This window comes from Thermobia domestica, unplaced genomic scaffold (assembly GCF_964235325.1).
Source record: "Thermobia domestica unplaced genomic scaffold, izTheDome1.hap1.1 HAP1_SCAFFOLD_452, whole genome shotgun sequence".
NCBI lineage: Eukaryota > Metazoa > Arthropoda > Insecta > Zygentoma > Lepismatidae > Thermobia > Thermobia domestica.
Window position 1 is genome coordinate 1 of NW_027656162.1, and position 26090 is coordinate 26090.

General features: G+C 36.8%; 1 protein-coding gene across 2 annotated transcripts in view; it reads right to left on the reverse strand.

The window, feature by feature from the left end:
• Window positions 1-8883: 8883 nt before the first annotated feature.
• LOC145676884 (acyl-CoA Delta-9 desaturase-like) overlaps window positions 8884-26090 on the reverse strand; it is a 107494-nt gene continuing 90287 nt past the window's right edge. The window contains exon 3 of one of the 2 annotated variants that reach the window (XM_081747669.1): window positions 8884-10406. In XM_081747669.1, the coding sequence (XP_081603795.1) occupies window positions 10258-10406 (149 nt within the window). In that variant the 3' untranslated portion in view covers window positions 8884-10257. The remainder of the gene's footprint in view (window positions 10407-26090) is intronic. The other variant, XM_081747668.1, reaches the window with a different exon arrangement.

A 26090-nucleotide genomic window follows, 5' to 3' on the forward strand; every position in this document is an offset into this window, starting at 1 on the left:
GGGGCCTGTTTGTTCTGGGCCCTCATTTTGTTTCGTTAATTTTTCATAATTCAGAACGGTACAAACGAAACAAACTACGGTACAATCCGGTACAAACGAAAGTCTTTCAAATGAGCCAATTAAATCGATCCTAGGACAATGTGGGGGGGGGCTGCGTGAAGTTGGCCCCCCCACTTTGTTTTCTTAATTTCTCATACTGCAGTATAGTACAAACAAAAATATTTGCGGTACAAACCGGTACAAACGAAGTACTTTTTATTGATATGCGGAAATCGTTTGTACCGAGAGGTGGGGGGGCCAGGTTCACAAGGGTGCTGATATATAACTCATTGGTTCGTAAGCGATGAGTCGCGACACACTGGTGTCGCAAAATTTTAGAATTTAATGAACAAATTAAAATCAATTTTGGGACAAACTGTACTGGTCAACGAATCCAATGGCCGCAACCATGTCAAGTACTACATATAGTCACTACTTTATAGACATTTATTGTTTTACACTATTAGCAATGGTGTACGCAACGTGTTATGGGGTTTCAGCCCCTTGAGCGTGGGCGTCCGAAAGAAATTTTCTAGGGGCCCCATCTCCCTGATTGCTATATTAAGTTTGGTATTTTTTTTATTTATATTAAGAAAATCTTAAGAAATGTTGTTTTCGTGAGCTAGGGGACCCGGGCGCCCATGTCCTTGAGCAAGATGTGAAAATAAATCATTTAATATTATATAAAATCATGTGTTTTCTGAAAGGATATGATATTAATGCTTCAAGTCCTCACCCTTGATGAAACTGCGTACGCCAATGACTACTCACGACTCATATAGCCTCGCTGCTGAAAGGGACCTTAAACTCAAACTGAAAGACAGTGACTACTATATTGTTTTAATCAGTGCCGGATTTACGTATAAGCTATACAAGCTATAGCTTAGGGCCCCACTGTCTTGGGAGCCCTGTAAACCTGAAGAAAAATGGATATCCATTTCCAAAGTATAAGAAAATCAATCAATAAAATAAAATTTACATATACGTAGGACGTAGCAATAGTGCTTCCTGTTGTGTAGGCTACTATGATGTAAGTAATGGTGCCCCTTCTGCTAGCCTGCTTCCTAAAATATCATCCGTTTATCCATTTCTGTATATAGGGTGCCTACGTTCACCTGGATACGTAATGGGCCCTATTACCTTCAACCCTCCAACAGTTTAGGGCCCCACTAAACATAAATCCGACTCGGGTTTTAATTTTAAAAAATCAAACAAGTGTGTGGCGATATCGTAGGCGTATACTAAAGTGTGTCATCAGTTGAAAACGGTTGGGAACCTCTGGTATAACTGACTGGGCTAGCGTTCATAGCCATACAAAATAGGTAACAAACGGAATGCCTAGCCCCGAGTTCGATTCTGAAATATTATCTCTTGAAAGTGGATATACTTCCTGTTCATATGTTAAGACAATAAACGTAACCCACGGAAGTTTTAACCTTGACACAGGTGCATGTATATAGGCCTATATGAATATTTATAAAAGCCCGAATAAAAAAATTAAACCACTATTCCAAGCTTTAAATCAGTGAATGAACTCTGGTCTAACAAGATAGCACCACTGTCTCACTTCCTGTGTAAAATACAAGTTGTAGAGATAAGGAAATACTTTATTTAAAGAGGTCTAGTCACGCGATTTTCTTCAATTAAAAATACTAAATGGCATTATGTCATATTACATAAGGTTATGCGGCACGTGTTCACAATGCAAGGAAAATTATTACCTTTTCAGTGTTATCACGTGAAATATATGAAGTTTCATAATTCAGATGTCTCTGGAAATAAACATGTGACTCTTTAACTTTAATAAGAGTTATTTACGAGAAGCAGCTGATAAGATCGCGACCTAAGGCATTAAATAAAAAAGTTGCAATTTTAAATATAAGATATTTCACAATATAATCTCCCTCGAGTGAACTGCACTTCTTGTCAGGCATACAGGGCTTACCATCGAAAAAGAAAAAAAAATATTTCTTTGTTTTCAAGATGGCTTTCTACAACTCCAACCTCATAACTCAATTTTCAGATTCGAAAAAAAAAAAGTTGCTTGGGGTCAGGTCTGGGCTGTAGGGTGAATGGTCTATCTTTGTACATCCTGTACTTTTAGACTAAGGGAAACGGATGATGACGGAAGAAATGGTAGAATGAGAAAGCGAGAACAAACGGGAGTGTCTTAACAGACATGATGTTGTCAATCACAAACTTACCTGTCCGCGGATCGAAGCAGGGACTCCGCGCACCAGAGGCAAGCGCTCTTCCACTGAGCCACCGTGCCACCCCCCCAACTAAAACAATGTTGTCCAAAGAATTAACAATAATGACAAAAATGCGCATCCTTAGATCCATTTCTTATGCACTTTTTAGACTGTTTTAAGGACATTGAATCCAATGGAAGTATTTTAAACATATTCGTCCACGAGATCTCGAGGAAGACCTCAAAGTTGGGATTTTATATTTATTTTATTATTCAGTATTCTGCTTTTCGGCAGGTCTTGCGACTAATGAGGTTCTTTGTTTGTTTATTGATTTATTTAGGTTTGGGCCTGGAAATGTTTCTTCCATGTTTCGCGATTTTCAGCTTCCTCTTTTAACTCCCAACAAATCATCGATCACTTGTGTTCTTATTCTTCCTATTCCTCGCTTTCCTTCTATCTTTCCTTCTATGGTGGTATGAAGATGATAATTTCTTCGCAAAATGTCTCAATCCAATTTGCCTTCCTACGATGGATGCTCGCTAGAAGTGTCGTCTTCTCTCCTATCCGTTTTACTCTTTTTGTCCATTTTATCTTCTCCATCTCCCTCCAACACCACATTTTGTAGCTCTCTAAAAATTTCTTCTCTAATTTCCTTAATGTCCAATACTCTGAACCATAAGTCCAATGCTTGTATATAGAACTTGAGCAACTTCTTCCTTATTGACAGATACTTGAAATGATCGACCTCTTCATGTTCTCTTCGTTCTACCCTGACCTGTAAGGGCGCGTTTCATAACTTCCGATTTTTCGATATCAATTTCGATTTTATATACTTTTCCAGTGTCGACTATTTTGTCAATCATCTCCTGTAATCCTTCTTCGGTTCTAGATATTTATTTATATCCAACTTTTCTAGAAAGCCCATGCGGAAGTACGGGGGCTGTAGTTGAGCGATTACCTCTGGTGTGTGTGGGGTCCCTCGATTTGATCCCCGGTCAAGTAAGTTTGTGGTGGACAACATCGTGTCCTTGAATTTTCTCGGGGTGTTCCCGTTTCCTCTCGCCTTCTCATTCCACTAATTCTCCGATCATAATTCACTTGCCTTAATCACCGTCTCCCTTAGCCTAAAGAGTATAATCGTTGGACGTTAAACTGAAAGATTTCGTTTCTAAAACGCCCATGGACGTGTAAAATAGTTCAATTGGATTCAGCAACCTTAAGTTAGTACAGCGTTTCCCAACCTTTTTCAACTTGCGGCACAGTATGGGTGTAGCTTGAATTTTAGTGGCACACTCAAATATTATTGTTAGTATAAAATACCGTGTATTTTTTCTGTTATTACTGATCTTCCCACAGAGAAGAAAGATCGATCACTGGTTTTTCCACGTGGTAAATCATTATGCTTACTTTTCATTCTAATTAAAAAAAAAAAAAAAAAAAAACACAATTGCAATGAAATATTGGACACAGGTTTTAACAAATACGCTTTCTTTTTCGAAAACTGTATCCAACCTTTCACTAAGAAGGAAGCACTAAATAACAAACGAACAAATAAATCTCTTGTACTTTTAAAAACACACATGTAGGTAATTTGTATGTATGTTTGCTTTGTCGAAACGACTGAATGATATTTCAAGTTTCGAAATAGTCTGCAACAAGAAAAAGACAATAATGGCCATAACAATGATAACAAATACTTTTTTCAACATTAAAAATGTACAGAAAAGTAACACGGTATGAAATTTAAAATTGTAGATTCATAGTAATGTGAAATACGAATATACATTTTTCCTTATGACTATTAATAGCTATTAATAGCAATTTGATAGATATTAATAATTTTGTTTCGATTTCCTCGCGGCACACCAGCGGCTCATTCACGGCACACCGGTTGGGAAACACTGAGTTAGTATAAAAAGATCAGTTAGAAGTTTATCCAAGTGTAGGTACATTTTACTAGTGGCGTCACCGTCAGTTCTTCGCAACAATTATTGCATAATTATGTCAACGAAGTGTAGAATAAAGTTCTTATTTGACGTTTGGAGGAAAAACAAACTATAGTTCAGTTCCACAACGGAGGATGTGAGCTACTTCCTGTTAATTCGGAAGTAGTATTTGCAACAGATGAAATGCGGTTTCCGGTACGATTATTCAAGAAAAGGGTTGACTTCACAACTTATAACTTACTTACGTTGCATCTACCTACTGGATGGTGCGGTGGCTCAGTAGTAGAGCGTTCACCTCCGGTGCTTCTGATCTCTGGTTCGATCCCAGCTCGCGCCGTGTGGACCTTGTGGTGGACAAACACCGTGCTCGTGGTTTTCTCGGGGTTCTCCCGTTTTCTTCATTTCATTCATCTCTCATAATCACCGTGTCCTTTACTCTACCCGGCATAACCGTGGGACGTAAAACTTAAAGATTTCATTTAATTTTTATTGCATCTATCTAGAAAAAGTAATCACAATCTCGTATAATAAGACTGAATTACTTATCTCGATCAATGATTTTTTTTTTGCTGTAAATAATAGTTCCAACTAAATAATAATAATAATAATAATAATAATAATAATAATAATAATAATAATAATAATAATAATAATAATAATAATAATAACACAGCCACACACGCACACAAAATAAAGTTCTGTGCACCGGCCCCCAGGGTTTGTATTCGATGTATTTTGTTACACAGAATCCAACTTTCGAAAATCCAGGACGATTGACCATGTCAATATTTTTGGGCGAAAAATTTGAGCGATTTTGAATAAGTAGGACACACATTTTTCGCCTATAAAACAAAATTGAGACGGTCAGTCGTCCTAGGGTTTCCAAAGTTGGATTCTGTGTAACAAAATACATTGAATCCATACCCTGGGGTCCACTGCACAGAGCTTATGTTTCTTTGTACAGTTGTATTACGTGTATCCTTCCTATCTAAAATCGATCAAGTTTTTCGCCCATAAGAAAAAAAAAATACAAGATTGATCTTCCTGGGGTTTCGAAATTACGATTCTGTGTAATAATAAAATACATGGAATCCATACTCTGGGGTCCGCTGCACAGAGCTTCTGTTTCTTTGTACAGTTGTATTACGTGTATCCTTCCTATCTAAAATCGATCAAGTTTTTCGCCCATAAGAAAAAAAAATACAAGATTGATCTTCCTGGGGTTTCGAAATTACGATTCTGTGTAATAATAAAATACATGGAATCCATACTCTGGGGTCCGCTGCACAGAGCTTCTGTTTCTTTGTACAGTTGTATTACGTGTATCCTTCCTATCTAAAATCGATCAAGTTTTTCGCCCATAAGAAAAAAATTACAAGATTGATCTTCCTGAGGTTTCGAAATTACGATTCTGTGTAATAATAAAATACATGGAATCCATACTCTGGGGTCCGCTGCACAGAGCTTCTGTTTCTTTGTACAGTTGTATTACGTGTATCCTTCCTATCTAAAATCGATCAAGTTTTTCGCCCATAAGAAAAAAATTACAAGATTGATCTTCCTGGGGTTTCGAAATTACGATTCTGTGTAATAATAAAATACATGGAATCCATACTCTGGGGTCCGCTGCACAGAGCTTCTGTTTCTTTGTACAGTTGTATTACGTGTATCCTTCCTATCTAAAATCGATCAAGTTTTTCGCCCATAAGAAAAAAATTACAAGATTGATCTTCCTGAGGTTTCGAAATTACGATTCTGTGCAATAATAAAATACATGGAATCCATACCCTGGGGTCCGCTGCACAGAGCTTCTGTTTCTTTGTACAGTTGTATTACGTGTATCCTTCCTATCTAAAATCGATCAAGTTTTTCGCCCATAAGAAAAAAATTACAAGATTGATCTTCCTGGGGTTTCGAAATTACGATTCTGTGTAATAATAAAATACATGGAATCCATACTCTGGGGTCCGCTGCACAGAGCTTCTGTTTCTTTGTACAGTTGTATTACGTGTATCCTTCCTATCTAAAATCGATCAAGTTTTTCGCCCATAAGAAAAAAATTACACGATTGATCTTCCTGGGGTTTCGAAATTACGATTCTGTGTAATAATAAAATACATGGAATCCATACCCTGGGGTCCGCTGCACAGAGCTTCTGTTTCTTTGTACAGTTGTATTACGTGTATCCTTCCTATCTAAAATCGATCAAGTTTTTCGCCCATAAGAAAAAAATTACAAGATTGATCTTCCTGGGGTTTCGAAATTACGATTCTGTGTAATAATAAAATACATGGAATCCATACCCTGGGGTCCACTGCACAGAGCTTCTGTTTCTTTGTACAGTTGTATTACGTGTATCCTTCCTATCTAAAATCGATCAAGTTTTTCGCCCATAAGAAAAAAAAATGACACGATCGATCTTCCTGGGGTTTCGAAATTTCGATTGTGTGTAATAAAATTTACCCCCCTCGTCCGTCCGGGACGCAAAAAATCTCGAAAACTACTTTTCTTGACCAATCATAACGCAAATTTAGTCAGAATGTATAGGGGTAAAATTTAGAAATCGAGTAAATTTTTCGAGCCAATACTGAAGCTGGAAGTGGTAGAAATTTACAATTTCTGGTTTAACATTGACCGCTATAAGGCTAAGTGGAGTTGAATTGCTTTTCAATTTAGCGTCCCTTTCGGCAGCAAGGCTATATGAGACGACCTTCAGTTCCGAATCACATGAACTCCTGCCGGACCCAGGTCTCCAACGCCACAAAGGCGTGTACGTTAATCACGCTTAGCCAGGAGCAAAAATAGCGTTTGATAGAGATAAGCGGTTTTTGCAGAGTACAGAAGAACTAATTTAGTCCAAGTTAGTTCACTATGACTTTTATTACTCCAAGTTAAAGAAATATAACGACTTATATTGCATATCAGTAAGAAAAGTGAATAAAGATACGAATTATTTGAGTCCACTTTGTCTCTGACCCTTTTATACATCAATATATACCAAAGATACTTCTGATTTCAATAAATGCCTCTCGAGGGGTTTGTATGACCCCCTCCCCCAACAAAAGTATGGCATTTCGATGTATTTTATCAATATTTAACATTATTAACACGAAGTAATATTTAGAATTTCTCTGATTCCAATTGCATAACAAACTATTAAAAAATCACAAAAGAAACATTCATAAACTTATTTTAAAAAGTAGTATAATCTCTTCGAGTAATGAATGGGGAATTTAGGTCTGAATATAAAACGAATAATATACGGGAGTGAAACGTGATAACCCACAAATGTGTGTTCATCAAGATTTTACGAACACCTACACTTTTACGAACATTTTTAGTTTTTTTGGTTTAAACCAACCAACCCTGTTGTAAGCTAAATAAATAAATACGAGTTTTCAGTTATAAAATCCTTTTTGATACGCCTTGTACTGTAGAATTATACAAGCAATTTAAGTACACATTACATCAAATAAGAAATCTTTAAAATACTTCAACTGTGGTGCTGTACTTTTGGGGGTGTCATTTAGGGGGTGGAGGGGAAATTTCCCCTCCCCCAAGGGTTTGAGGAATACATATACTTTAAACGGTTGTGTACTAATGTACTAGTACAAAACGTGAGTCTCTTGTCGGTGATGCTCTTGCCCCTCCCCCTTAAGCGAAGTCTGAAATGACGCCCCTGTATAGATGATACACGTAGTGTCTGTGTGCTTATATTATTTCTTTTGAAGGGACAAACCATAATTAATGAGTATTACAAGTTAAAAGCACCTGATACGTTTGGTTTAGTAAAATTTTTAATTGGCTTCACTTGCAAACGCAAGCAGTACTTTAAAATTATTCATAAGAATAAATCTTACTACGAAATGCCATATTCATATTCGTACCTTTTTAAATTTTTTAAAGTTAGACTTTCACTCAGTTAGTAGATACTTTTTCTTTTTCTAGTTCCGAATCTTTTTTTTTTCTTTCCAATCAGAACGGAAGTTTATCATTCAACATTTCTTTACTTTGATAAATTTATATTCTTGCTAACACTTTTTTTTTTTTTTTTTTTTTTTTTTTTACATATTAATATTTGAAGCTGAACTAATATATTTTCAAGTAGAGGTGTTGTTGAAATAACATATGAGTTCTTTTCGAAATAGATGATAGGTTGTCAATACATGTATTGTATTGTGAAGAAATAAGAGTGAAAAATGTAGAAGCGTTTCCCTTTAGAATAGGTGCAAGCGTTGAGTGACAGTCGGGGAATTTTGAAGGACAGGCTAAGAAACTTACAAATTGATTCCTTGTCTTCTATAGATGTTGTGTTATACTGTATACATGTAGGAAGTGTAATATTTTCACAACATTGACCATGCATTCTATTTCAAATGCTATTGATATTCAGAGTAGTGGAAATTTTAAAGTACTGCTTGCGTTTGCAAGTGAAGCCAATTAAAAATTTTACTAAACCAAACGTATCAGGTGCTTTTAACTTGTAATACTCATTAATTATGGTTTGTCCCTTCAAAAGAAATAATATAAGCACACAGACTACGTGTATCATCTATACAGGGGCGTCATTTCAGACTTCGCTTAAGGGGGAGGGGCAAGTGCATCACCGACAAGAGACTCACGTTTTGTACTAGTACATTAGTACACAACCGTTTAAAGTATATGTATTCCTCAAACCCTTGGGGGAGGGGAAATTTCCCCTCCACCCCCTAAATGACACCCCTCCATCTATAGTAGAGTGTATGTGAAAGAAAGGATGTCGTTCTACTTAAAATGGCAGACATTCTTACCATCTTGTAGTTCGAAAAAGAAAAAAGAAAAATAGTTCGTTAGGCAAAGCAATGAATATTAGAATTAAGACGACGCGTGGTGAGACAGAGATCCGTTCTTAAGACTTCCAGAATTTCACTTAGAGTCGGCTTCTCTATAGCCCTCTCAGTAGTTGTACATTGACTCTCATAACAAATACCGAAGTTCATAACGGCTCAGACAAAGGAATATCACAGTTTCCTACGAATGCTCATTCGACACCCCAAGTTTTGTCCCTTCACAGGTATGGAAGCCTGGACCCGAGTACCAAAGGTGAGCGTGATATCATTTGACTGCTTGCGAGTCTACTTGTAGTTTGACTAAGCTCACCCTAAACCTTTTTAATTCACTTAAAGAAAATGAAGAACATCTAAAATGTAGAAAATGACCCAGGTAGTACCTATAAAATATTATTCAATAAACTAATAACCGTTTTCCAACCTTTTCTTATAGACTAGAACAGTGTATCCCAAAGTGTGGATCGCGACCCATTGGTGGGCCGCGGGCCGTTTCTTTGGTGGGTCGCGAGAAGTTTCTCCTTTTAATTGTGAAAATTTTATTTTGATGCAGAAATCTACGTATTTTGTAAAGTAAGCGCCATTCAAGAAATGAACATTGAAAGCGTTTGTTAATGGGGTGAAGAGTAAGTGGTTACTCAGAACCCTGCCCTGTTCTACAGTCAGTAGAGATGCTGGGTTAGGATGGAAAGAGAATGGCTGAGTCAAAATCTGTCACGAGGTAGGGCATTGCGTTGAAAATAATGTTAGCTCTGTGTTACGTTTATATGAAAAAATTAGAAATATGATTTACAAATTTTAATTGGTTTGAAATACCACCATAAAAGTAGGTGGGCCACAAAGTACTTCTTAATATTTAATGTGGGTCGCGGTAACAAGTTTGAGAACCAATGGACTAGAAATTTGGGTGAGCAGATTATAACGTCAATTTTTGGACACCTAAATTTACACACTATACAGAGGGTTTTGGAAACATTTATTTAATTGTGTTTTGTGGATACAAGTTGGTTTACGTTCTACTTTATATATATATATATATATATATATATATATCCTCCATTATCTTTACTTTATTAACGAAAATGTAAAAGGTGCGGGTGAACTTAGCGAATCTCATATTTGTTGCATAAATCCAAAACTTATAATAATTTAAACTACAAAATATCTACTCCATGCAAAGCACTAAAACTATCTACGCGTTCACGTAAAAATAAATAAGTTAACAATATCGCCTTCTTATTCCGGTAGTATTTCTTAGTTTGTAGATCTTACCTGACCAGAAATGGTGAACAAGATGACAAGGAGTAACCTGAGAGGCCATTTGGCCTTGTAGGCTCTGTGGGACCATAGGCGATGAGCCCCTGCTGTGATCCCAAAGCCAGAAGCATATGCAACTACTAATGCTGAAAAAGAGAAAAACAAAAGACAATCAATATTCGTCCATAATCATTTTTACAGTACAATTACTATTACAAATTACTATTACACTAGTGATGGCTCGCGAGCCGAACTTCTCGAGTAAAAATGAAGAAATATAAGTCGTGGTATCTATGAATTTCATGCAGAGTATAGATGGCCATTATAATACACCCGAACCGCGACTTAACTGTGCACATATTTTCCTCAATCTTTTGAGTTCAGTGTATTTTATTTTAGCGTCCCTTTCAGCAGCGAGGCTATATGAGACATGGACCTACTGATTAACGTGGTGGTTACCAAACCCTTTCGTTGTTCACACTTAATTGGCCTATTCATATGGGATAAGAAACAGGAAAAGTACAACAAAACCAACATTTAGGAAATACATGACTTGCGCATATTGAACTCAGGGACGGAGGCCGGGACAAGAAAAATGACCCTCCCCCATGTGTGGTTCTTATTTTGCCCGACCCGCGATGCATTATTAACTCGCCATCACTAGCCTACACAAACACACAAATCTTACGCAATTTTTAAAAAATAAATTGTTATACCAAATACACACTTGTATAACATTTATTCACCACTACTTGTATGCACCCCTGTTCTCAACTCACCTTTACCTATTCGTCCCAGCTCGCACCAAGTGAACTCTGTGGTGGACAAACACCGTGTGTGAGGGTTTTCTCGGGGTTTACCCACTTTCATCATTCCACCATTACATTTATTTCTCATCATCATCTCCTTTAGCCAAGCCGGGATAACAGTGGACGAAAAACTTAAAGATTTCATTTCATTTTTTCGTATTCGTTACCCAGTTGCCTATTTAAATGCTGTCCATGAAAGTAAAACCTTTTCTCGACTACTTAGAATGCAATTATGCCTTTACTCTTCACCAGAAATACTACCACATCCATGCCACTACTATAATATTTTCTCAAATTACATCTTCACTATTTTTTCAGGACCTCAGTGGTAGAGTGCTAACCTCTGGTGTAATAGGTCACTGGTTCAATCCCAAGTGGCAGACATCTTCATATTATGTATTCCTGGAATTTCTCGGGGTTCTTCCCTTTCCTTTCATATTCTCATTTCACGAATTTATTTTATAACCATTCATTTTTATTATTAATTCGTCTACTTTAACCTAAATGGAATATCCGTATGACATTCAATTAAAGTAAATATAAAATACCAGTTGCTCTTCTCTTTTTAATTACTAATATTGTTTTTTAATCCCTTACTATTTGCAACATTTCCTCTTTGCTAGATCCAATTTTCCTCATCCGTACTTCAAAAGCCTTATCGCTATGATCTAATGCTCATGTTTCTTCCCGTATAGTACAGTTTGACAGCTCGTAAGTTTTTATTCAAAGATCCTGTAAGGACCCCAAACTGCACTTTTTTTTTGTTTGTTTTCTTTCTGCAATTTTGTTTGTTGCAATTTAATTATATATTTTTAAAAAAATATTATTCTAGTACGTAGGTGCTATATATATTTTTTGTCCTTGAATCCTTGTCCCACTACAGAGAAAATACATGTTGAAAGATAAAACAAGAGAAAAAGACAAAAAAAGAAGTGTCCATGTCTGCTATCAGTTGCTTGGTTTATATTTCCGTTCATATCAGTGGCGCAACTCTGTGGTGAAACTCAGTTGCTGTGTATGAAAGGGCTTTAACATCAAAATGATATAAGCATGAGACCAAATGAGTGTGACCCGGATTTGTGACATGAGCGTGAGGCCCAGTAAGTGTCATGTCAAAATAACGTTAGGTTACAAAAATGAAATCTTTCAGTTTAACGTCCCATGATTATACCCTTTAGACTAATGGAGACGATGATTAAAACAAGTGAATCATGATGGAAGAATTGGTGGAATGAGAAAGTGGGAGGAAACGGAAGCACTACAAAGAAAACCCAAGAACACGAAGTTATTCACTACAAACTTACTTGGACGGGGGTCGAACCAGGAACCCCACTGATGTGAGGCCGAGTAAGTGTGAGGTTGGCTTGATAGATCGAATAAATATGATATCGGAATAACGATGCAAGCGTGAGATTGATATCGGAATGATGTGAATATGAGGTCCAGTGAACTGAGCTCGAAGTGATGTAAGATGGAATTAATGATGGATTAACAGAGTGAAATTGAGTAAGAGTCTTCCAAAAGGGGGAGGGGGATAGTTACTTCTCCACTAATTAGTTACACTCAGTTCAAAGTTTGGCTACTAGAAAACTTTTGAGCGAAACTACTATAATCGAGTCCGTTCCTTATAAGAATACAAAGAAATATTCCAAAGACGACCAGTTAAGATAATATTAAATAAGCGAAGCATTTATTATGGAAGTTAGAATATTCTGAAGACACTGTGGAGCATGCTGAATGACAATACAAGGAGTTTGACTAACCCTTTAAGTTCTAGTACCTATTTATAAGCACTAAAGTAGAGTCTTTATTATTATTCAATTTAAGAAGTACCAATAAAGCTTTTGACTTCGTTTCTTTGTTTTTCCAAGCATAGAGGCGTTGTAAAACAGGTTACGTACGATTTCATGCCTTTCTGCATCGAGACAGCGGTGATGGTGTCATAACTTTAAAGAAATATTTTTGTTAGGCCTATTTTGATTATTTTTTTGGCGTGCTTACTCTTGCACTTAGAAGACTGAAATTTTGCACAAACATTCAGTCCACCGAACACTGGGGGGTTTAGACGGGCAAAAAGATAAACAAACATATTTTTTTAAAATCACAAAAAAATCGCGATTTTCCCGTCTCAGATAAATGGAGATTTGTGAATGGTACCGTTTCAAAGGGTGTTTTATTTTGAAGAGAATGAGGTAGGAACCGAGGTCTCAGGAAATTTTTACCTGAGATCCTGAAAAAAATTTTTTTTGGGGGGGGGATTAGGCCTATTTTCATTATTTCATAGCGGGCTTACTTTTGCACCTACAAGATTGAAATTTTGCACAAATATTTAGTCCACCGAGTAGTATTTATCAGATTTTTCAGATCTCTGCGTTAACACAGAGGAGGTAAGGGGCGCAAAAAGATAAAACGGTTTATTTTAACCAAAAATTCCCTTTATTCGTGATTTTCCCGCCTCATACACGATGGAGACATGTGAATGACACCGTTCTATTCTGAAGAGAACGAGGTATAAAACATGATCCTAGGATAAATAGGGATGTCTCAAGAAATTTTTAACTGGAATTCAGGGTCTTTTGCGGTAATCTGGGGCACTATGGGGATCATTTGTAAAAAAAAGAAAAAAAAATCCCGCCCTTACTATTCAAGATAGAAGCTTGAAAATTTATGCATACATTTACTAGGTAGTACACCCCTTGGTATTTTCCAGTTGATTTTTAAATCTCTGCGTTAACACAGGGGGTCCAGAGGGGCTCAAAATTTGAAAAAAAAAATCAGAGAAAAGTCCCGACTTCTCTCAAAATTTCCCGCCTCAGGGACATAAGGAAATGTGAATGGTACCGTTTGAAAGGTTGCTCTACTGTGAAAAAACTAGGCATGAACCATGATCCTACGACAAATAGGAATGGTGCTGTAACCGCTTGACTGAAAGTCTATAATTTACCTTTAAAAAACCGAAATTTAAAAATATACAGTGAAATTGTCTAAGAGTCTTCCGAAAGGGGAAATAGTTACTTCTCGACTAATTCATTACACTCGGTTCAAAGCCTGGCCACTGGAAAACGTTTTGAGCGTGACTACTATAACCCGAGTCCGTTCCTCATAATAATAGAAAGAAACAGTGGCGTAGCACACTTTTGCGCCCCTTCCCCCCCGCAAAGTATAGAGAACGGGCCCTAGATGTAAATCCGATAGAAGTAAGGTTGAAATTCTACTTCTTTATTCATTGCAAGACTTCGGGGCCCCCTATACCCCGCCCCCCCGCACTGCGGGGGTTGCGGGGGCAGCTGCTACGCCACTGGAAAGAAATATTCCAAAGAAAACTAGTCAACCCAGTGCATATAGAAATCGAGAAAATATCAATTGAGTGAGACATTTATTATGGAAAGGTGAATGACACAGTACAAAGCAGTTTGACTAAACTTCATCACAAGTCGGTGAGCGGTAGATTGCAGATCAGTTGCACGTGGAAGAAACTGTGCATGCGTCAGGTCAATCTCTTCTTTAAACAGGAGAAAGTCGCAGTAATGTTTCCGGTTCTTGCCAATTTTTATTAGAACAGCAAAAGAAAAAGAAATGCTTAGAGCAAGCTTAAGTGAAGTGTTAACATTTTGACTTTTACAGTTGGTAGCCAGATTTCAGTTGCCTAAAGAGTAAAAGTGAGTGAGTCATAAACACTCAGGCTATACTCACACTGACTTAGCTGGAAACGTGATATTTGGCCTCAATACTCCTTCTGTCACGAGGCAAGGGAAAAGAAAGGATATTGTTTCAAAAATACGTACCTAAAGCGGGTAGAAAAAGGTTCAAAGTTTTCGCCACGAATACGGTATATCTCAAATTCCTGATTTGATTTTGAGTTTAGCTTCCGTTTCAGCAGCAAGCTACAGCTTAACATTGAATCTGAATAACATGAGCTCCAGCCGGAAATCGAACCCGGGTCTTCCACACCAAAGGCGCGTACGTTTAACGCTTAGTCACGCAGCAGCTCTCTCAAATCTCTGAAGTTACAGAGATGAAATTCGGAACATACATTCTTCAATAATAGGGTTGCCAACTCTGAAAAAAAAAACACCCCTCAAAATTCCCTATGACATAGGTCTAAGTGTGAAGTAACTATGTTTGCACCAATCAATAGGAAGGAAATGTACTATCGTGAGCAAAAGTGCATTAGCACCTGTATTCTACATAATCCTTGGTACATTCATTATAAGTTTAGTATATAAATTGTGCTATAAATGAGAAATTGCATTTATCAATAACTGTCACTTCTTTAAAATTATCGAAACAGATGAACAAAAGTATATTTATCTTTACGTGACAATTTTGGATCTGGAAAATGAAATTTATTCTTTAAACTTTTAATTCAACTACAGGAAATTGTTTCAAGAAGTCCTTTTTCACTCTCCATAAATGTATAAAATTCCTTACAACTAAATTTTAAATTTTCCCCAGTCTCTCTTTAAAGTTATCTAAACACATGAACAAAATACATTAATCGTTGATAGAGTGAAAGGTGACAGCTTTGGATTTACAGAATGAGTAAACGTGAATGACTCGTGAACTCACAGGCCATACTGACCATAGCTGGAAACGTGATATTTGGGCACAATATCCTTGTCACGAAGCAAAGGATAACAGATATTTTGAAAAAAAATAAATAAATAAATAAATAAATAATAATAATAATAATAATAATAATAATAATAATAATAATAATAATAATAATAACGTATCATAAGCGGGAAAAAGAGGGTTCATAGTTTTCGCCAAGAATATAGTATAGGCCTACTTCAAATTCCTGATTTGACCTTGATTGGTTTGATTTTGGGTTTAGCGGCCCTTTTCAGCAGCAAGGCTATATGAGACGTGGACTCACAGCTTAACATGAAATTTGAACCACATAAGCTCCAGCCGGGAATTGAAACCGGGCCTTCCACGCCAAAGGCGCGTACACTAACCGCTTAGCCACGAAGCAGCTCTCTCAAATTTCTGAAATTAGGGGGGTGAAATTTGGCACATAAACTCTTCAATAAAAATAACCGAACCCGTATTTCAGAGTTTTCGAAAATTCCAATGTTGAAGTTTCCCTTTATTCAAAAACCTTAATGAGAAAGCGCTGACATTGGAGAAGACATATTCAGTGTGTATAGTGTTTCAATGTTTTCGTAAATTCCACTCCTAAAGAGGAGGGGAGCTATTAGTGCAAGGAACGGGCGTTACTCTTGTTTGCTATTGAATGAATAAATTTACCAACTTCCATCAACGCTGTGAGAGATTTATCTTTTTTCGAGTGTTCCAAGTGGCGAAAGACTGTTTCCAGAAGACGAGGGAGAAGAAAGTCCTCCACTTAGCTGAAGAAGCATTGTTTTCTACTCTTCTTTCGTCCTACATAATCCCTTCACCCCTCCCCCTTGTCCTACAATCAGTGTTTGACGCTGTCAGGTACTAAATTTAGACCAATCGCTGTCTTACGCAAGCATCCAATTCTCTGGTGGAAGGATTATAGTCTTGTGTGGAGTGGAGGACGTCATTCCACTGGTGACATCAGCCCTGGAGCCTCATGTCTTTCACACATCGACCGACCGACCGTCTGGCTGGCTGGCTGTGGCTGGTGTTTACATAAACAGACAATAACTGCACACAACGCCTTTCCCAAAGTAACGTTAATCAATTCGTTAGTCAACTTCGTTTCGAACCAACATGCTAAATGAGTAATAAGTAATTTCTCGTATGATGTCATCAGCAAGAACAACAAATTCTTCACGGTCTTCTTCTTCTTGTTCTCTTACGAGTACTTTCAATATTTTTCGAACTTTTCTTACGAGATGGAAACGCTCATTACCCTTACCAATGTCGCAGATCTTTACAAGTAATCAAAAGATTAAAATCAAAATAATTTCTTATTTTTCAGTTACGAGGCCTAATCACTGCGAAATTAAAATACCGCTAATTTTACAGTAATTATGTGATATCTTCAAATAGATAAAAGTTAATCGAAACGTGGAACAAGAGCGCGCTAGATAATGCTATTTTGCATGAGGTACCGTTATCACGAGTCCCCTAGTAGCTTTCCGTTTGCAGCCATTTATAAACGCGAAAATTAATGCCGATTTTCTAAATGGTTGGAAATCGAAAGCAGATAAGTGAGTCGTGATAGCGGTATCTCACGTAAAATAATATTGTCTAGGGCTCTCTTGTTCCACATTTCGATTATCTTTTATCTATTTGAAGATATCGCACAATTACTGTAAAATTAGTTGGTATTTTAATTTCGACTTAATGGGGCCTTTTAACAAGGTACGTACGACTATTTACGAAAATAGGCCACAGTCTTTCACTGTATACCACGACAAGAAGTTTGATTTGGTTTTTGTTAACCAAATTCCTTAAACAAGACAAATTTTACTAAGTCTAGGCTTAAAACACAGTATTTTACCATAAATTATATCACAAATACTTTAAGATGAATGAATACTTGAGAATAGAAATTAGATTTGTCGAGAAGAAAGCAATTTAGTTTCATCGTTGTACTCTACAGACAGATCAGTATTTTCCATCATACGCATTATACTAATCCGCTAATCTCAACAGTGCGGGGTAGTCTATCAATCAAGAATGATATCGATAATTACTTCCGTAGAACACATGAAGATTGTGCAGATCTTACCATTAACCAAATGGATCACGTTTATCAACAAACTCGATTCCTGACTCTTGACCCTTTACAACTACACTGTGGCCAAAATTGACGACGATTCATCATACCAACAAGTAGTTCTTCAGATTTTGTCTCCCCCCAGGCGTACACGTGGACAGAAAAGAGTGGACAAAATTGATGGTGATTCAAGTAATTCTTCAGATATTGTCTCCTACCGGGCGCGCAAGTGAACGACAAGAGTAAATAGGAGTTTCTGGTAAACCAAACCAAACAGATAGTGGAAGCCCCTGCACCTTGTGTTAGAAGTGCTTTTCTCTACTTCCGAAGAGCAAAGTCATTCCGGCAACACTGTAGCCTGCCATCCATATATTACAGGGAAGAAAACTTCTTTACGTGAAACGATAACAGCTCTGCCTCCTCCCTTCACCTCTTAATGTAATCGCGTGTAGGTGGAGTTGTGTAACAACGTGAATTCGTTTGACATCATTTCCGGCTGTCCCACTGCTCTCTCTCCTTCAGATCTCGTATCTCACACAAACAACGGAAAAGGTCTTACGGAATGAAAGTGCTTGATTCCGACAGTGCTTCGCAACCTTTTAAATCTTGAACCCACCTCGACGAATAATAAAGTTTACGGGATCCACAAATAAATTAATACAGCATTAAAAAAAAATGTGTGAGATTCCTTATTATCATTCTCTTCTCTATCTCCAGTACTTCCATCTTGGAAGGAAGTGGAAAGTGAAAAGGAGCAGATTGGATAAAGAAGGCAGGAAGAGATAAGCTGATGAACTGGATAGGGGGCTTACCTATTAATGAATTATGGCAGAGAATTTTGGGTAGCGTAGACACGATGAAATTGAAAAAGACTCTTATAAGGACCAAAAATGGCGGAACGTGATTGGTTGGAAAGTGAACACGGGGACCTACGGGGTTGAAGGAAGGCTTCAGCCAATAGAATTCAGACTTCTTCATAAGAATGAATATTATATTATATATATATATATATATATATATATATATATATATATATATATATATATATATATATATATATATATATATATGTATCTTCATTTATGTTCTATAATGTCTGATGAAGGATATGGTAGATATCCCAAACCGTTCCATACTATAGTTTACAATACATTCTGTGTTTAAGCATTGGCCAGTGTTTATCTTGTTGCAAGAAACAATAACTTTTTTTTTCCTTTCAAATGACTATTTTGCCGTAAAAATAACTTGGACCGTTTGAAAGAAATGCTCTTTTTCTCATACAGATATGCCGAGTCTGGATTTTGTTCTTTAGTAATAATAAAATAATTTACTTTTTGTCATTAATTTTCCCACAGAAAGAAGTCCCATACAACTAGCAAATGTTGTACCTTCAACAGGTCTAATTGTGTACGGAGCCTCTGTTCGATTTTCGGCTTGGAGGGGAATTGTGGGGGCCAAATTTATGCATGTTTTTTGGGGATATGGTGGCTCATTGGTAGAGCGCTTACTTCTGGGTGCGTGTGTTCCCTGGTTCGATCCCCGTCCAAGTAAATTTGTGGCGCAACATTGCGGTCGTGGGTTTTCTCGGGGTGCTCCTATTTCATCCCACTTTCTCATTCCACCGATTCTTCCGTCGTCATTCACTTGCTTTAGTCTCCCTTAGCCTAAAGGGCATATAAGTGGGACGTTAAACTGAAAGATATGCATGTTTCTGGCTGTTCAATAGCGCCTTGATTGTATGCAACCCACAAACAAATGTTTGTTATGCGGGCTTACATAGTAGCACAGGATAAATGCCTAGCTCTCATTTACCTATAAATATTTCACTCATTTGTTTACTTTCAGATTTTTGCATAATTTATGCTCCCCGTGTATTTCATCTAATATTTCAAAAATAACTATCTCATTAACAGCTCGACACTATGGCATAAGTCGTTTCACAAATAACTATCTCATTAACAACTCGACACTATGGCATAAGTAGTTTCACAAATAACTATCTCATTAACAACTCGATACTATGGCATAAGTCGTTTCACAAATAACTATCTCATTAACAACTCGACACTATGGCATAAATAGTTTTACATCAGCCCGCAAAACAGTACTTTACTTTTTGAAGAGAAAATTTTGGGACCGATTTTTGAAAAATAGCAGGGGATTTTGTTAATAGTTTATAGATAATTAAATATTTCAATAACAACTCTAGTATGACATAGATACTTTTTCATGAAATATCTACAAAGGGTAGTTTGGTCTTGTGGCTGAGCTTCCTGTGGGCTACGGGAGCTCCTGAAAATACCAACAGCATTACGATTTCGTTAATGTATTTTATAAATGAATAAATATTGCAGTAACAGCTGAAGCATGACTTGATTTCTCTAACGAATAGCAACGAGAAATTGTAGTGTGGTGGACCATATTTTTTAGTTTTTCAATATTTTGTCGAGCTGTTCTGAGTTTTCAATTTAGAGACGCCAATGTTAATTGAAAGAAGTAAGTAAACTGCCGGAGGAACTTTTTTGAAAAATCTTATATAGTCAGTCCCTAGTGTTTTGCATGATTTCCTTCGATTCTGCAATGTAGTATATATAGCTTGCATAAATGATTCATTGATTTTGAAAAGGCATTATTTTCAAAAGTATTACAGGTACACACATATGAAAGATATATAAAAAGAACCAAAAAATCACCAAGTTTATACACCGTTACAAATGTTCAGCAATATGTGCCCCTTTGGCGACACGACACACGTCCAGACGACGTCTTTTTTTTTCTTGTTTTCCCTCCATTTTCGACAGGTACTAATCTCGTACTGCCATACAGGGCCGGATTTAGCATTTTGGCGCCCCTAGGCCCAATAATTTTTTCCGCCCCTTAGTCTGGTTAAAGTTACTTTCCTAAAAACCTTTATTAAAAAATTATATCAGGCCTATATGTTAATTGCTTAAACACCCCTCCACGATGCAATTTTATCATTGCAAGTTTTTTGAGGAATTTACTTGGTTCTGGGCTTAACAAAATACCGTTAATGTATTAACAAAAGATTGGTGAATAACTTTGGGTTTGTTCAATTTAGCCATTTGGGCAAATAAATATCGATGTTGGGCAATCAATGTTGTAACGAAGTTGATGCATAATGTTGAAAAATAGTTTAACTTTACCAACAATTATTTGTTCCAATGAACTTCAAAATCAGAATGCTTTATTAGCCTGATTTTTAAAAATCAATTCAAAAAATATGTTAAGTTATGGCTATTTATTTTTATTTCTAGTTATTTTAAATGTTTTTTTTTCTCTCGGCCGTGCGCCCCCTGGGAGCTTGCGCCCATAGGCCCGGGCCTATTGGGAAATCCGGCCCTGCTGCCATACTGCCACACCCGATCGGAAAGATAATGGACTCGTGCTGCCACACAATACAAATATCTTTCATATGTGTACGTATAATACTTTTAAAAATATAGCATTTTCAAAATGAATGAATCATTTATGTCAACCCTGTATATTCATGAACATTTAAATTAATATTGCAGCTAGTAAATAGTTCTATGAGTGAGTATCCGTAACGGATAAGCGATAATTCAGAAGAGTGAATGCATACATAAGATTCTACTGTTGAAAGAGATACATGACTTTCTATATGAACATCAGCACTGCCTCCTTGCAGGTAGCTTCACTTCCATGAAGGTGGAGTTGGCAAATATGGCAACGTTCATTCAGATGCCTCCCGGGGGAAGCGGTGTGTGTTGGCGTCGTCTTCAGATTTTTATTTTTTAAAATTCATAACTTGTTCAAGTAGCAACAAAAATAAAAAAGGCAAAAAAATAAAAATGATTACGTGAAAGAAATTAATGATGTAGGCTAAGAAAACTCAAGAGAGTACATTAATGCTGTTCCAGTAACTGACATTTGTTTCCCAGTTATATTTCATTTCTCGGAGATAATCATATTGTCTGAAAGTTTTGAGACCGTATTTCGTTTTCATCCAAATAATCCGCACTGCAGCAGAGATTACTATATTTCATCGCACACGGGTTCACGATGACAGTGCAGGGGCGGACCAAGGGCCAGGCAACTGCCCGGGGTGCTACAATCAGCGGGCGCCCAAACGAGTCTCAAAAAGTATTGAGAGTGATTTTCTATTAGTGAAAAAGAACACTCAAACAAGAATGTAATGGATAATAAATAAAAACTACTATAACTTGCATTACAATTCGATTCAATACCGTTTTGATGCTATCTACTGTGTTACGTGACATGTGGTATTGAACAACAGTAATTCAACAGGCTGAAATTAAACTACAGTAAAAACTGACTCCAACGGACCCTTTATTAAACGGAAGTATTTCACGGTCCCATGAATTTACTACAGAAAATCGTGTTAAATTCCATTCGGAAAGTATTCGCGGACAACAGAAATCAAAATAAGCCTCTTAACGGAAAATTTGAAGTTTCTAAGTGCAGCATTTAGGAAGTTTTTAGACATCCTATGAGAGATTAGATATATTTTTAGCAAACCAAAGCAGACATAACGGATATACATGCTTTAATTGAGAATTACATGGAAAATCTAAAAGAAAAAGAGGATGTAAAGGAAGAAGAGAAATAAAGTATTGTGTTGGAATAAGTGTAGGCTGAAGACTTACGATTCTGTCAAACGTTCAAAGGAACTGCAACATTTGCCTTACGTCCAAGCGACACTGATGTGCTAAGTGTGGTTTTATCAGGCTAAAGTATTTGTAAAAATTTGAACAGACAAGCAGCGATGTGTACAGAAAACCGTTCTTGACTACTGGAAAAATTAAGTTAATGTATGTAGAGTATTTTTTCCGTTCATTGTGAGTTTTACGTTTATTAATTCGTATCTTTAAGGGAAATGTTTGCAAGTTCCGTTCGATACCGCTAAAGACAGGTTTTAGTGTATAATATTGGAGTTGATTGATTACAGTTTACTGTCCCTTCTTACTGCTGAGAAAATATGAGACGAGATGTGTTTATCCAAGGCTTGATAAACTGGGATAAACAACTCACTGGGACTTGAACCCGCGAACACACGTACAGGAACCATAACACGACACTTAGCTACGAAGACCTACGGAAGTTCTAGTCAAAAATGAAGAGGAAAAAAAAGAGGAAATTAGAGGCTGTAAGATGATACTATATATACATTTCACATTATTTATTTTAAGCCTATCGAAACAAGACCGAGATGTATTGATCGAGACGAGACTGAGACCTGTATCATTGATAGAGACGAGACCGAAACTGTATACAGTCTCATCTCGATTCCAAGGTCACATGATTTCAGGTGTTTCTATACATGCCGTATCTTAATATGGCAAATGTTTACTTTTGTATTTTGTTTTTGTACTCCCAAAATTACAACACGGTAATCCCCTTTGGTTACACCACTGCCATATGCCTTACATAATTCGTATCTATTTTCATGTAGGTATATTCCTTCACCTTTGTTTACCTCTGTTCCATTTATTCTTTAAATTCCGGAATTTAGACAAAATCAAATTTCTCCCTTCTATTGTAATGTTGATAGATCAACACAAAATATAACCATTGTTCAGTTCCTACCCATCTCATTTCTTTAGAATCTACCGGAACCAAAAAACATTTCTGTCGGACGTACTGGCACAAATGCGTCATGCTTGACCCATCCATTTGGAAGGTCAGTTCATGACGTCATAATTGTCTGGCATTTAAATCTCTCCATTCCATGCAAGGTCTTGGAAACAGCTGTTACTTCATTCGATAGCCTTTAGTAAATACTAAGACGGATACTTTCGAAAACTGTTATATTATTTGTTATTAATTCATCTATAAAAAGTATAAGGAAAATTTGCTGAAGAACATAATACAGATCCAAAAACTTCAATATTTATCAAGCATCATTTGAGAGAAGTCGATACAAGGTGTCACAAAAGAACTTGTTCCTATCAAACGACCTAGCCACAGAAAAATTCTTATATTGACAAAATTACATCCAATTGTGAGTATTTAATTAATATGACAGTTGGTCTACTTTGACAGATAAAAATTCACATCATTACCAGTAATTTTTTATGGTTAAGCCTAAATCAACTTCGTGATAATTGTACTTGGTCTACTCTGCCTTGCTACTACCCAATTATGGATATCATCATTGCCTGATAGTATACCCGCAGTATTGTTGAAATTAGCGGGTTAGTATAACGCTTAGGATGCAAAATAAATTACTTTGTACTCGACAACTAATTTCAATTCTCAAATATTCATTTATCTTAATCCGCATCCATTTAATTGTAGGTAAAATGCTACACTTAAGCCCATGCTTGGTAAAATTTATCTTGTTAAGGAGTTGTTTACCAAAAACTAAGTGTTTCTTCGTGGCTAAGCGGTTAGCGTATGCGCCTTTGGCGTGGAAGACCCGGGTTCGATTCCTGGCGGGAGCTAATATGGTTCAAATTCCATGTTAATCAGTAGGTCCCGTCTCATATAGCCTCGCTGCTGAAGGGGACGTTACACTCACAATCAACCAAAAAACCAAACTCCATAACGTGGTGTACACCAAGAGACTGCAACTTGTTTGCTACCAACACACCCCGAAGTTGTTCTCCCCAAAGATCAAGGTATTATGCACTTTTTCTGATGGGTGTGAGTTAGCGTCTATAATATACAAATGGTCAAAATTATCCGGATTCCGGAAAATTTATTTTACGGAATTCGAAATTTCACTTTCCGGATTTCGGAAAAATTCGGGATTCTTTCCGAAATCGGAATATTTAGCTTCCAGATTTTTCGAATTTCGGATTTTCTCTGAATTCCAGAATTATTTCGACATCGGAATTTTTCCGAAATCTGGAATTTTTCCAATTTTACTCTCCTTATTCCGGAAAGTAACGATTCCGGAATTGGTTATCCCTAATATATAGAGTATAGGCCTATATATGTATACTATATTAAAGAAAGCGGACGGAACAGTTCTCACTGATACGGATAGCTTCTTAAATAGACGGAAAGATTCCTTTGACAATTTGCTGAACACGCAGCCAAAAACTAATGTGCGTGGAGAAAAGGAGATACACACCGCAGTACCGTAGTTCCAGAATCCAACCTAATAGAAGCAGAAACCGACATAAAGAAATTAAAGAAACACAAATCTCCGGGTGTAGACGAAATACCGGCTGAGTTAATTTTAGCTGGAGGCAAAAAAAAAAAAAAAAAAAAAGTGGAACAAGATACACGATTACGTGTTGTTTGCCACGACTCGATTTTTGTGTTGTTTGCCACAGTATGGTTCTCTCTAATTTATCTTATATCATAATCGTGAAGATCTATAGAAAATCAAACTGCCAGATGACTATTATAACAATCAGATCTATTATATTTATAAGCAGAATACATACAATACAAACGGTCCCAAACACGTTTACTGCTTCTATTCCGTAACTATAGTTTTGAGTATTCATTAGACATTTCTCTCCAAAAGTATTTTAAGAATGTTTTAGTTTATTCTCAAAATTTAAATTATATCTGAATGTTCCATTTCGTATCCTCTGACTATCCGTTAGCTACAGGTGTATTTTAGTGGATTTGTGTTTTTTCTCGTTTGACATTAGACAGGACTCCATCGCTTATTAATTTATGTTTTAATGAATTTGTATAGGCTAATTCTATTGAGATATATGAGGTGGCACATTGGTAGACCGTTTACCTCTGATGTGCCGGGGCCCTGGTTCGATCCCAGCTTGCTCCAAATGGATTTTATGATGCACAAACACCGTGTGCGCAGCTTTTTCACGGTTCTTCAGTTTCCTCCCACTTTATTCACTCCAGCACTGCATTCTTTTCTCATAATCACCGTCTCCTTTAGAATAGCCGACATAACTGTTGGACGTAAAACTGAAAGATACATTTCATTTCATAATGAAAAATACGCAAAAGGCCATCTAGCGCGCAAGCTGGAATCTAACCGGAAACCCCAAGCACCAGAGGTGAATGCTTTACCACTGAGCCATATTCCAAAATGTCAACTGTAACACGTCTTCCTCACCTCAACTATAGATTGGCGGGCAACATATAAATTTTAACTTTTCTCTCCCTTGGGAGAGCTGTTTTATACTTTGATAGGGTCTCTCCTTCGTAACTGTTAACTTACGAAACTCGAAGTTGATGTTATATAGCCCTTCTGCTATTTCTAACCCGTTTCTAATATCCTGTAGCAATCTTTCTGTAGAGCCAATATACTATAGATAATTTATGCACCCAGAAGCATCAAATAAAGTGATGATTGTAAGTTCACATCATATTTGGTTCTTAGTCCTAGGCGGGTCCTATAAGAATGAATGCAAGAATGCTTTGTAGTGAACAAA